Raw genomic sequence first — 12,190 nt, forward strand, 5'->3', positions numbered from 1 at the left:
GAATTTTCATTATCGTGCTCGCGTAGAATCGCGTAACCCGGTGGTGTGGGCCGTCGATCTTTCGGTTTTCTATGAAATGGTGCGGGTCTAATCTGATTAGAGGGTAATCCGGATCGTAGAGAAACATCGGTAGGCGATATATACCCAACTCTATCTTCCGAGGAGTTTGTTTCGCTCCGCTTCTGAAATCGATCTGAAAAATTGAATCTCACGGTCGCTGGTCGATAGAATCATCGGAACTCGACGATGAAAGAAAAAGAGAAAAAAAAAAAAAAAAAGGAGAGAATAAATCGATCCACCGTAAAACTATTTCCCACTTTATCCTTCGCACATATCCGCGGACGCGGATATACGGACCTGGCTTATGCCTATTTGTTAACAATATCGTCGAAGTACGGTGAGAACCCCTGAGATTTCTATACCCTTTTGTTGGGTCCACCCAAGCCGAGGGACTCCGACAGACGAATAGAGACGTAAACGCGAGGGAGATTTCAAAGCCCGATTGTCCCGAAGGATGACAGCTCGAAAAGTAAATGCGCAGTTATGACCAAACTCGAATCTTTTCAAGAGTGTTGAAAGAGAGCCTCGCGTGTCCTCACGATTTCCCCGCGTTGTTTCGAAAAGCTCATCCGATCCGGGAAAATTTCGAAACGACGCTAATTTCATTCGTCGCAATGTGTTTATTATCCCCGTCCGATCCGGGGGTCCAAAAATCACCGCGCACCTCTCGTACTTGGTTCACCGATCATCATCCCCCGAGGAATGGAAGCGCCGGATTCGTACAACCGTCCGTATGGTCGCAACTGCGACTTTATTAGTTGTTCGTATAATGCACGAGGCATATGGGTAGGTATGTAGGATGCGAGAATAAGGAGTTCGTGGGGGAAGCACATAATATGCAGAAGAACGGGCAGGAGGGAAGGAAGGAGTCGGAGGACGGAGACACTTGACTAATGTTCTACCTGTTGTCCCGCAACACCTATAGGATGTGACTACTCTGCCGCTGGGTAACATATTTATACCCTAGGTATACCTATATTAAAAAGGTATACACGAGCTTCGCGTACGTCTCCTCCGTAGTACGGCTCTACCTATACCGTCGCGTATACGTTCACGTACATAAACTCATTCACACTGCACGACCAACAGTTTTCCGTTTCTTCTTCTTCTTATTCTTCTTCTCCCCGCCGTACACCGAAAAACGCACCTACATAAACTTTGTCGCGTTCACATTTCAAACGCATGTACGCGTATACCTGTATTTCCATATTTGTATTACACATATGCGTAATACCTCATCACGGGAATCGATAAACCCGTGATCCCTCGTTAGAATCCATTCCCCCGATGTTAATATACTTTCGCGTCCGTCTATTTCGATACGCGCTATATTACCTGCTCAGGTATTTTGATTCGTGTACGCGCGGTCGATTCCTAGAGCGCAAGGTACAGGTGTGCGAAATCTTCCGGGAAGGTATCCGCACCGTATATACACGCGAACTGAGTAATAAGTAGAGCATTATCCAGGGGTGAGGCGAGGGGTGGAATCGGTCGTTTCTCGCGTGCATTATTTTTCCCGTGTAAAAACAAGCGTCGTTCGTTCGTTCGTTCGTTCGTTGTCGCGTAGGCCGCGGTGCTTACGTGTGGCATTTGAATTCACCTACCACACCGTCGAGGTATACCGACGACGAGGACGACGAAGAGGACCAAGAGTACCAAAGCTCGCTCCGCGAGAAATAAGCCTGACTAATGCGCGTAGCCTCGCGGTCACCGTGTTATCGTTATTCATTTGTCACCCCTGGAGGGAAGCTGAAACTCACTTTTCTCCGATTTTGAATTATCGTTGCACGCTGCGCCACGACGACGTAGGGCGAACCAACGTTTTACTCCTGCATAGGTGGAATACACAACGATCGTCCACACGTAACGCCCTGCAGGGAGGTAGATCTCCGGGGTAAAAGGTGAACGAACTTTATCCCACTTAACGAACGACACCTTATTTACAGCGCAGTCGTACACAACGAAGTAGGATGCGAAAGAGAGGGAGATGAACAAAAAAAAGGACGATAATCAATCGGTCGAAGTTACCTAATTAGGATGTGCAGTGCGGAAAACAATTGTATCTTTTCGACCGATGGCACGACCAGACATTACGCTCTACCCGGTGGGATAATATCCTTTTTTTTTAGCCCCACGTCGTACGGAGAATATAAAATGAGGCGATGTACTCTGTATAATTTTGGCTTTTGAAACCAGTTGATACGTTTTCCCGTCCGATTATATTCACGCATGCACATATTTTCGACGAAAGGAACAACAAACAATTACAACCCAGCGGGTAGCCTCCGTTATTATTATTCGTCTCTTCGTTTTCTTCTTGCGGTTTTATTTCTCTTTCTTCCTCGATAGAAAGTTCTTATACGTATACAACAATTTCCCACCTATAAAACCGAACGTCACCCACGATCTTAATATAATCAGAAAAAAATAAGGCAAAAAACTTCGCAATCGTTCAATGGCGAGAGAAGAACGTACGGCAAATAACGCAGTGGACGGATATACGCGTCGGTATGCCGGGCGTTCGAAGGGGGTGAGCCGTAAGAAAACTAGACAAAGTCAGACGTACCTCCTGGAGAAAGCAGCCTCGCAGTGCGTGCATCGATATCTCCGGTCGCCGGTGTGCAATTTAACGTGTCGATCTCTGCTACGTTTATGTTTGAACAATCTTGCGCACCAACTGCATTTGTAGGGCATCTGATCGCCGTGGCTCTGAAGGTACATGAAACGAATCGAAATCAAAACAATTCATCAAATTTCATTCAAACAAATTACAACGAAGGTTGACGATGCGAAGGGTGTGTGTGATATAAGTTTCTGAAAAAATTTCCACACGGGATACGTCGGTGATGACAATGATTGCGCAGATACATAAATGCATATACCGTGTAATACATGGCGTAGTCGTATATATATATATATATATATAAGTGGAGGCTAATCTAATTGGAGGCGTGTTTTATTACGGTATTAGCTATTGCCGCGTTGGTTTTAACGAGGCGCAGAGCGACGATTATGGTTACAAAAGATCCCTTCCATAGGTATATATATATCAGTATTTAGGAGAATAGCGCGCGGTAGGGATCTTCTGTATATATACGGTATACAGTTGTTGCTATATATATATATATATACGCGCGGTTTAATCTCACAAAAGCTCTGCACCTAGGGCATGTTGTAGCGTTACACAAGTTCGCCAACTATTACACTATTATAACGTAGAGCCGCATACTGTACATGTCCGTCGTCGTCGGGACATTAGTGATGGTTCTTGACCGCGATAAGTTGGGACGATCGACGACGCGCGAGTTACAGGTGTCCCCGCGTAACAGCGACTTATTTTTTGCCTCTTTTTCTCCTTTTTTTGATTTCAACGAGTACATTACAGTTCGTTAACTCCTCCGCGAGATTCGGATAACGTATTCGGACCAATTGATTCGAATAATTACGACCCTCCAACGACGCCTAATAAGAATCAAAAAAAATAAAAAGAAAAAAGAAAAAATACCAAATTCAACCGCATACGCGAGTGGAAAGGAAAGTAGCCTCGTCGTTGGAGTAACGCGAGGCAACAGCCTATTTGTTTTATAACGTAGGAATAATTAATTGCGGGACTTTTGAGCGCGGAAAGATGGCGACCGGCCTGTGACAAGTAGGCATACGTATACGTATGTATACGAGGTATACGGTGAAGATAGAGAACGCCGTACGCTATAAGATATCAAATGTTTTTCGAGTGTCACCCAGCGACTAGCTGAGATGAGAGGCTGCGATAAGGTGCGATACGACCGGTGTGCGTGAGATATCCTTTGTCGCGCGTACCCGCGACCGAGGGCCGCGACCGCTTCTCTGCTGAAGAAGAGACGCGACTTAATCTTATTGTTAAAAGTTGAGTTAAAGTTCAAAATGGAGGAACGAAACAAGACGCGTGTATAGCCACCGCACGTGAGAAACCATGGCGGCTTCTTTGTAACCGACGACGCGCGTCGCGCACGATTATATTTTTTATTTTACTTCTACGCCCTCCTCTCATCTCTCTCTCTCTCTCTCTCTCTCGCTTTTTTCGGGTTTTTTTTTTTTTGCCTCTCTTTTCTCTATATCTAAACCGAGACGACAAAATTTTGCACCTGCGATGACTACGGAACGTGCCTCGCATGAGGGACTTTTTATATTCTCTTCGGTCCAGATCTTCATCTCCTCGTATATACCTGAAGATTTTTTTATTTTTTTTTGGGAAGAAAATTATTTCAAGTATCGTTTGAGAAAAAGGAATCTCACGTTGATTACTGGGTTGAAATATTTCGCACGGTAAGAGTTCCGGTTTTTCTATTTCTTTTTCATCCTTCTTTTCAACGTGATTTTTTTTTTGTTTTTTTTGTTTTCTTTTTTTGCGAGGCGAATTTACAATGTAGGACGTACAGAGTCTCGAACGGCACCTGCGGAGAATCATCGGCTGCGGAGTAGCAATAACGTATGAAAAAATGTGTAAGTCTAGGCGAGTGGCGCAACCTGTTACAAGACAATCCAGATTTTGACCCTAAGATGACCTCGACTCGCAGGACATGCGGAAGCGTACGAGCTAATGGTTTTCACATGCAAAGCAGTCGAATGAACGAATAGAAAAATGAAAAAAAAAAATACATATGTACATTCAAACGGGTAGAAAATAAACCACGCGTCAGCGATGAAATGATGGGGGGGTTTACCAGCCGTGTACTTATTATATGCGAAATTGCGCACATGTATGTCAATTTTGCGGTACAGCTGATATTAGCTGCGCATACACTTTGTATGCACGTTTTATCCCACGCACGTACAACTGAAAACCGCGAGATTGCCTCTAATTCGCGTGGCGTACAACGCGAAAGAAGAAGAAAAAACACGGAGAAGGAAAAATTTATTTTCGAAAATCTTTCGAACCAACCTGTTCATGTTTCTTGAGGTAACTCAACCTGGGGAACGATCTGTCGCAGAATTGGCAGGGGTAAGGAGCCGCCGGATTGTTGAGGTCGTTGTGCGAACCGTTTTCACCTTCCGCTTCCGGTTCCGATGGAAAACTGGCGGACGTCGGCGTAGCGCAAGAAGATGGCGTGTCGCCACCCCTTCTCGATACCGGACCACCGTCCTCGCTGTGCCACGACGAACTTCCGGTGCCCAGAGCTTCTGAAAATTTCATTCGGTACGATATATAAATTAACCAGTGCACACGCGATATCTCCACCGATTTACCCGACAATTACACTACGATATATAGGTACAATTTTTCCTCCGAGGCGCGAAAATCACGATTTTTCTCCTCGCGTGTACACTCCTTACTTTTTACGGCTAAGGAGCGGTTGCGTCACCAGCGTCATTTTAAACAGAGATTTTATCGGCGGCCATTTCACGTTCACGTTTGTAATACCCGGCGTTTTTAAGGGTGCGGGTTCCGCCGCGCACGGGTGACGTAATATTAAAAAAATTACACGTCTTTAACCGTTTAAGGAGGAGGAATAAAAAGTTTTCAAAGAAATCTCTTCGCGTGCAGAGGATATTATTTTAGAGAAATTTACGGTGAGTACGTAGGTATCGTTAAAAGATAGAACGAAATAGCTCACGTCGTACACTGTACGCACATAATAGAGATGCGATCGGTTGATTCCCCCGTACAATTTGAATAGAAGAGATTTCACATGAAGTGACTTTCGAGAGAACGGCCGCGAAGAACACACCTCACGTACCTACCGACTTGCTGTATACCGGCGAATATAAGTGCGAATAAATGGATTCGTGAAATTGGGTGAAAAATGACGTGATAACGATGACGAATGAGCTAGCCATTTGCGGGGCTAAACCTTCTCAGAGGAGAAAAGGTGGGAGTGTTTCCAAAAAGAGGAGAGACGTCGCAGATACACGCAGGGCGAAGGGGGGGGGGGGGGGGCGAAGAGGTCGAGGGATAACAGGGGAGAGAGAGAGAGGGAGTGATGAAAAAATATAAAAAAAAAAAACAGGGGGACGGGCGCGAGGGGGAATATCTGGGCAACGAGATTGTTATAAATTGAGACTAAGGTCAAGTGGTATCCCCAAAGTCAGCGAAGTGGGCCAATTCCATGTGTAATATACAATATTTTTCTCCTTTCCACTTCAACGTTGCACAGTCGTTGCTGTTGTTGTTATTAACGTCATTGTCGTTATCTCTTTTCCAGCGTATCTCAGCGGGGGGTGAGGGGGTGGGGTTTGGGGGGGTATACGTACGAGAGAAACGAGCGTATTATACGTACGCAAGTCGTACGCAAATCAAGGCAAACTAACTGAGTTTGAGCAACGCAAGCTCGACAGGTTTTCAGTAGGTTGGCCTTACGAACTCCTCGAGTACCTCACCTTGCAGGTTACGCGTCGTTATACATACGTACCGTGCCTGTACCGGTATACTTTCGTACCTACTGTCTCAGCGACAGGAGTGTCGTGCGGTAAAACCTGTACCATTATCTAAGGTGTAACCGGGGCCTTGGCTTACGCGTGTTCGAGGAGATGCCGATGGCTCGGGCACATAGACGTTACTCGTTCGTGGCAAGAGTCCCAAGTGGCTCGATTCCACTCGCCGAATGTATTCGTCAAAACACCGGAGACGCATCATACGTTTGCGAAACTGAGCGTCTGAGAAAATCCAATAATTTTGAAAATTTGAGAAAAAAAGAAAGAACAACCGAACGAAGGAATAATGGAAGAAAAATTCTGTCCATATCACCGCTGAAGCGGACCCTGTATCCTATCCTAGAATTCCCCGCGCAGGAGCGACAGGAGTGAAAAGAGACTTGGAGAGAATTGAGTTCGGTGTTAATTGCGGTATATTACATCCGCTGGATATTGTATACGTGTACCGTGTACACGAGAATCGAGAATACGAGGATAATGAGGCAAAGAAAATTAGCGATGGGCGTCCAGCGCTTCTTATTATTTGGTGAAATGAAGGGAGATTTCCGGTGCACGACGGCGAGTAATAATACGGACACAATTGTCGTACACGTATACGTACGTACGTACGAACGTAATCGCGTTGGCATACCTCGACGTCAACCTGGAAATGACGTTGTGGACGCTGTGGGCAGTAGTTTCCTCATTTGTTAGAGTCGCGACGCCGAGTGGAGGAAGACGACGGGGGGGAGGGGAGGGAAGGGGAGGCGAAGACACCCACGAGTCAATTTAAGTGATTTTACGGAATCCGCAGGGTTGCGCGTCCGGCTTTAACGAAAATTATCTCCAATGTTGTACGCGCGTGTCGGGCGTACGTACGTACGTAAAGAGACGTGTATATGTAAGAGTCGTCCGGGCCAATCAACGCCACCCATGGAGCGCTTTATATTGTACTTAGGTATAGCGGGCCGCGGTAATTAAGTATACAGAAACAAGCCGACGACACTAAATGGGTAGCATCCTCTGCCCACGCCGATATTAAAGCCGCGACGAAGCTTCTTATAATTTTTACGGGGCCCAATTCGCTAGGCGCCACTTTTGCATTAGTCACACCGACTCCAAATCTACGCGCGCCCGACACGCGACTACATGGAATGTAGTTACATAGGTACCCCATAGGTACGCGCGTACGAATGTATTTTTCGACGGCACGTCGAGGGCCCGCAACGGCGAACGTCTTCTCGTCGTTGGCTCGATCCTCGCGGTTTCTTGGCTCTTTTTTTTTTTTTTTCCTCGCGCGCAGTTTCAAGTTTGAAAATCGTCGGAAGTTGTGTATTAGGCATAAATTTCGCAACCGTACACGCAATGTCCGTAGTTAGGCAAATTGGGAGATGTATAGGTACCCTTGGCCTAGGTGGGAAGCGGCGTTGCACTTTGGAAAATTCAGGTCACCTCGGTGAGTCATTCGTAGCGTTACAACCTCGTCTGGTCATCCTGATTCGCATGAGCCCCCCCCTCCCCCCCCGCGTCAAAACGCTCGTCTTCGCGCGAGTCTCTAATTAGGGCGAGATGCGTTCGCATGTTTCATGTGAATTGACTTCAAGCAATCCGGTTGACGGCAATCTTGAATTGAGGATTGAGGAGAATAAATATAAATATTCAAACGATCGAAGCTGGAGACGCATCGAATCCGATTTCCATTTTTCTTTTTCCTCCTTTTTTTCTTTTTTTTTTTTTCACCCCATTCGTGCGGATCGAACGACTCGGAGGTGAGCTGCACCCGCGATCGCCGATCAAAGATCGATCCGCGAACGCTGTACGGACGTACGAATCCTGCGGAGCGTGTGTCATCGGGGCTAAAATAACAGCACTTAACACCGTAAACTCTTTTCGCGACCCGATGCCAACACGGAGTTCGTACAAGTTGTCGGCTCCCCGAGGCTATTTATAAACCTTAGCGATGCTTAATAATCGAGCTAAATCAAGGCGAACTCGATCCTCGTATGAATTTATTAGATGAAAAATGAGAGAAATATACGGCTACCGCGTCTCCGTGGCCAACGCAGATTGATATCGTATGTACGCGGTGTTTTCTCGGTAATCACTCGGTGATTGATACGCGACATCGCGGTATCAGCTGCGTTAATTTCTATTCCTAAAAATACGTGTGTTACTTCTCATAAATCATAAATCAGATATTTTACCATATGAAACGGGAAACGCCGCCACCAGGACTTACGATAATACAAGCGAAAAGCGGGTGAGATGTGTAAGGGTTGGAAGTAAAAGTTTTTGATTCGAGGACGTGAATGAAATTTTTCATTTTTTCCCGATGATCGGGGAATTTCGTAGCCTCCGCATGTCCGTCGTCACGACGTCGAACATGATTGACTATAAAGTTTTCAAATTTGAAGGAAGAAAAAAGAAAAGAAAAAGGAGCGCAACCGGAGGCTGTGTATATCCCCGCGCGTGTACAGCGTAGATATGAAAATTCAGGCGAGGGCGGATGATACGTGAAAAAAATTAAGAAGATGTTTTTTTTGCAAAATGACGATGTGCGATAAAATGATATCGATGGAACAAAAGTGACGTGACGTGTAGAGGGTGTTGTGCAAAGGGCGTTTCAATTTTGAAATCAGACCTTTGGATTTTGGGTGACATTTTTCGTCCTGCGGTGGCGACGGCGATTCCTTGTGCGCTTGTATTTTTCCGATCAGCAGTTCGAGCCTGGAGCTATTACCTTTGAACAGCATTTTTTCGAAAATTCCGTTTTCCCCGGTGCGTTTCACTCGGAGCCTCGATATCGATATCGAAACGAATCTTCGATCTAACGGAGACGCTGAAGATCCGTATTCTTCTCTGTGTCACAACACTGCGGTCCCGGACTTACCACGTCTTCGCACATAACAAAATTGAACGAGCGAGATACGAGAAAAACGAAAAGGCCAAAAATCAAACTCGTCGATTAAATGAAACTGTTCTTTTTCAAAAAATCAAAAAAATCAAACAAACCATCCGACATTCACAACGCGACACTCCCGTCCGGGGTGCTGGCGGTTCGGGGCACCCTTTTCAAGGCGAAGGGTGATGCTCGAGAATCACCGAGTCCCGTGCACGTCAGTTTAACAAGTTTTAGCTGAGCGTCTTAGCTGGTCTCGGGTTTAACGAAGACTAAGGAGGAAGCCGAGGGGGCCTAGCCGTAGAGTGACTAGAGAGACTGGCAGGCAGGCAGCACGGTACGAGTCCTTAGAGTGACTCGCCGAGGAGAAGAGAGAGGGATCAGGGACCCCCGGAGGATCGGTCGCCCCCAGGGAGTCGGCATTCGCATTGGCCGAGAGGCGGACGCTTGCCTCCACCCACCGAGACTCTCCTTGGATTTCGATGCCTCACGCCAGACGATAAATGCGTACACACCTGCGGGGTCACCCTCTCGACGTCCGTCAACGTGCCATGCGACCCGCCACCGAGTACCTACGTACGTATACGTGCGCAATGTTCGACGATCGACGCGTCGCAATCGCCTTATCGACCGACACCCCCCTAAGCCACCTTCGATCCTCAACGCGATTCCCCGTCAATTTTTCACACCCCCGCACGCGTTGCGAGGATGACAAAAAAAAAAAAAAAAACAATAATTTAATAATAATTTTTTTAAGTGTACTTTTCGGTAAAAACGATTTCACACACGCACGGGTGTGCGAAAACCACCGCCCCCTGGGTGCCCTCGGTATACTCGATACTCGCAGTCCCGTACGTGATCGCGAACGAGGAATGGAATGCCCCGCGGTGTCCGTACGGAACGAGAGTGAAAAAAGAGAAAAGTTTTGTAGAGAAGTACAAATAGGAGACCCCCCCCGGCATCGCTGTGAAATCGCGCGGAATGGATTCTCACACGCGGTTGGAACTCCGTGCCACCTCTCGCGACCTCTCCTCTCCTCTCCCTTGACACTGTGACCGCGGGGGGCGCGGAGACCGAGGTGCTCCGACAGGGGAGACCGCGTAAAACATACGCAGGGATCACGTGTACACGGGGCCCACCCATGGGGCTTATCTTACGCGCCACCGCGGGGACTCCCGCCTCGAGCCTTGGGAGCAACGAGTTAATTCCGATCCCCTTGAAAACTTGGTCTTTTTCAACCCCTTATTAAACGCAAATTGATCGGCTTGAGAACCAGAAGGACGCGGAGTGCGCGCTGAGCGTTGGGGTTGAGCGAGGTTCACGGCGTTGCAGGGTACAGGGAAAATGCGCGATGGGAAGAAAAATCGGCACTGCGATTTTGTCAACTGATCATCTTCGAAACTATGCGGGGAATTTGCGAACGGACGCGCCCGCACGGAATCGCGTGGGCTTTTTAACGTCGGATATTAATACGTATATTATACGGGGAATCGGTAATTTGGACGGTGCGATTGTCAATGGCATGAGGAGGACGGAAGCGGCTCGGGGCTATTGTACGACCGTGCGGTAATAGGTGTGGAGAGTTTGATATAGAACTATGCGAAACTTGGGAAGAAGCTATAGAGAAGCTCGGGCTTCCGCAAACTTTGTGCGAAACTTTGCCGCTAGTTCTCTAACTGCAGTTCAGTATAATACGCCGAATCCGAACGCTGTTCGGGACTGTTGCGTTGCAGTTTCCGCGTCAGCGTTTGTCCGACGATTTTGATTTACCGATTTTTTTTCGTTCGACCACCTCCGCGTCGTGCGAATTGCGGAAAAATTACGCGTCAACGTCCACAAATCGGACGACAAACGATTCGAGGTATTATTTCCCTTCCCTGTGTACTGCGCACATCGGGCTCCCACGAGGTGCTCTCGCTTCGTTTTGCCCCATTTAATAACGTGGGAGGGTGCCCGGGCGTCGGAACAATTGTTATAGGTAACGGAACTCGTCGCAGAACTATTCGAAACCTCGGTGCCAAGGAGGACCGGAAGTTACACGTTATCCATATCGCATGCATGCATAGGGCTTAAACTGTAACGTGGATCCGAACGATCGGAACTCGCTCCACGCGAACATTGTCCGAAGAATACCCCTGAAAATCGTACGAATGGGATATATAATTTTTTAATCGAGAAAAGATTCGCGGATCAAAAGCGGCGATCAATCACGTTCGAGTTCGTTCAACGGCGGCAGCTAGGAGGTCGCTTCTTCATTACCGCGAGATCCTTTCTCTCGATTTTTTCTACTTCATCTCACCGAACCTCCTCTTCCTTCAATTTTTTTTTTTTTTCTTCACTCAACGGAGTGCGAGGAGGGTAAACCCCAGCGAAAATCGTCGTCTCGCGATTCAGCCAGCGAGTTCAAGAATGAAACTAGAAACGTTGCGTTGCGTGGGAGGGATTTGGGATCGGGCGCATGAGCCGAGCTCCCAATCATCAGCTCCGCCTACGCCACTCTCTCGTCTAGAAACGTATATCAGGCCTATAGGTATACAACCGTACGTACTTACGTCTAGTTACCTCGGCAAATAGACGAATCGTGTGTCTAGTCCCCGTCGGGACATATATGTGTAACGGGAGTTACGTAACCCGCGCGATCCGCTGGAGCGAGGACGAGGATTTTCAAAATGTGCGCGCATTTTTCGTTCGCCCAAATTTTGCAGTATCGAAACGGCGATTTCCAAGGGCTGAAGTTACTCCGGTTACACTGTTTGCTCGTCGTAAGAACCAACAAGTGCAAAGTACAGTCGCCGCGGGAGACGAAACAGAGGCGAGCAAAAGGGCGAAAATTTTACTCCC

General features: G+C 47.3%; 1 protein-coding gene across 6 annotated transcripts in view; it reads right to left on the bottom strand.

The window, feature by feature from the left end:
* The window catches only part of LOC105690224 (zinc finger protein 423 homolog), a 58,691-nt gene that overhangs the window by 6,544 nt on the left and 39,957 nt on the right, over nt 1-12,190 (bottom strand). For 4 of the 6 annotated variants that reach the window (XM_048653851.1, XM_048653850.1, XM_048653852.1 and 1 more), the window contains 2 exons: nt 4,982-5,220; nt 2,627-2,769 (listed from right to left, as the gene is read on the bottom strand). In XM_048653851.1, the coding sequence (XP_048509808.1) occupies nt 2,627-2,769; nt 4,982-5,220 (382 nt within the window). Of the gene's footprint in view, nt 1-2,626; nt 2,770-4,981; nt 5,221-9,091; nt 9,951-12,190 lie in introns of those variants that run through there. The other 2 variants (XM_020854770.2, XM_048653853.1) reach the window with 2 other exon arrangements.

Source organism: Athalia rosae, chromosome 4, assembly GCF_917208135.1.
Source record: "Athalia rosae chromosome 4, iyAthRosa1.1, whole genome shotgun sequence".
Classification (NCBI taxonomy): domain Eukaryota; kingdom Metazoa; phylum Arthropoda; class Insecta; order Hymenoptera; family Athaliidae; genus Athalia; species Athalia rosae.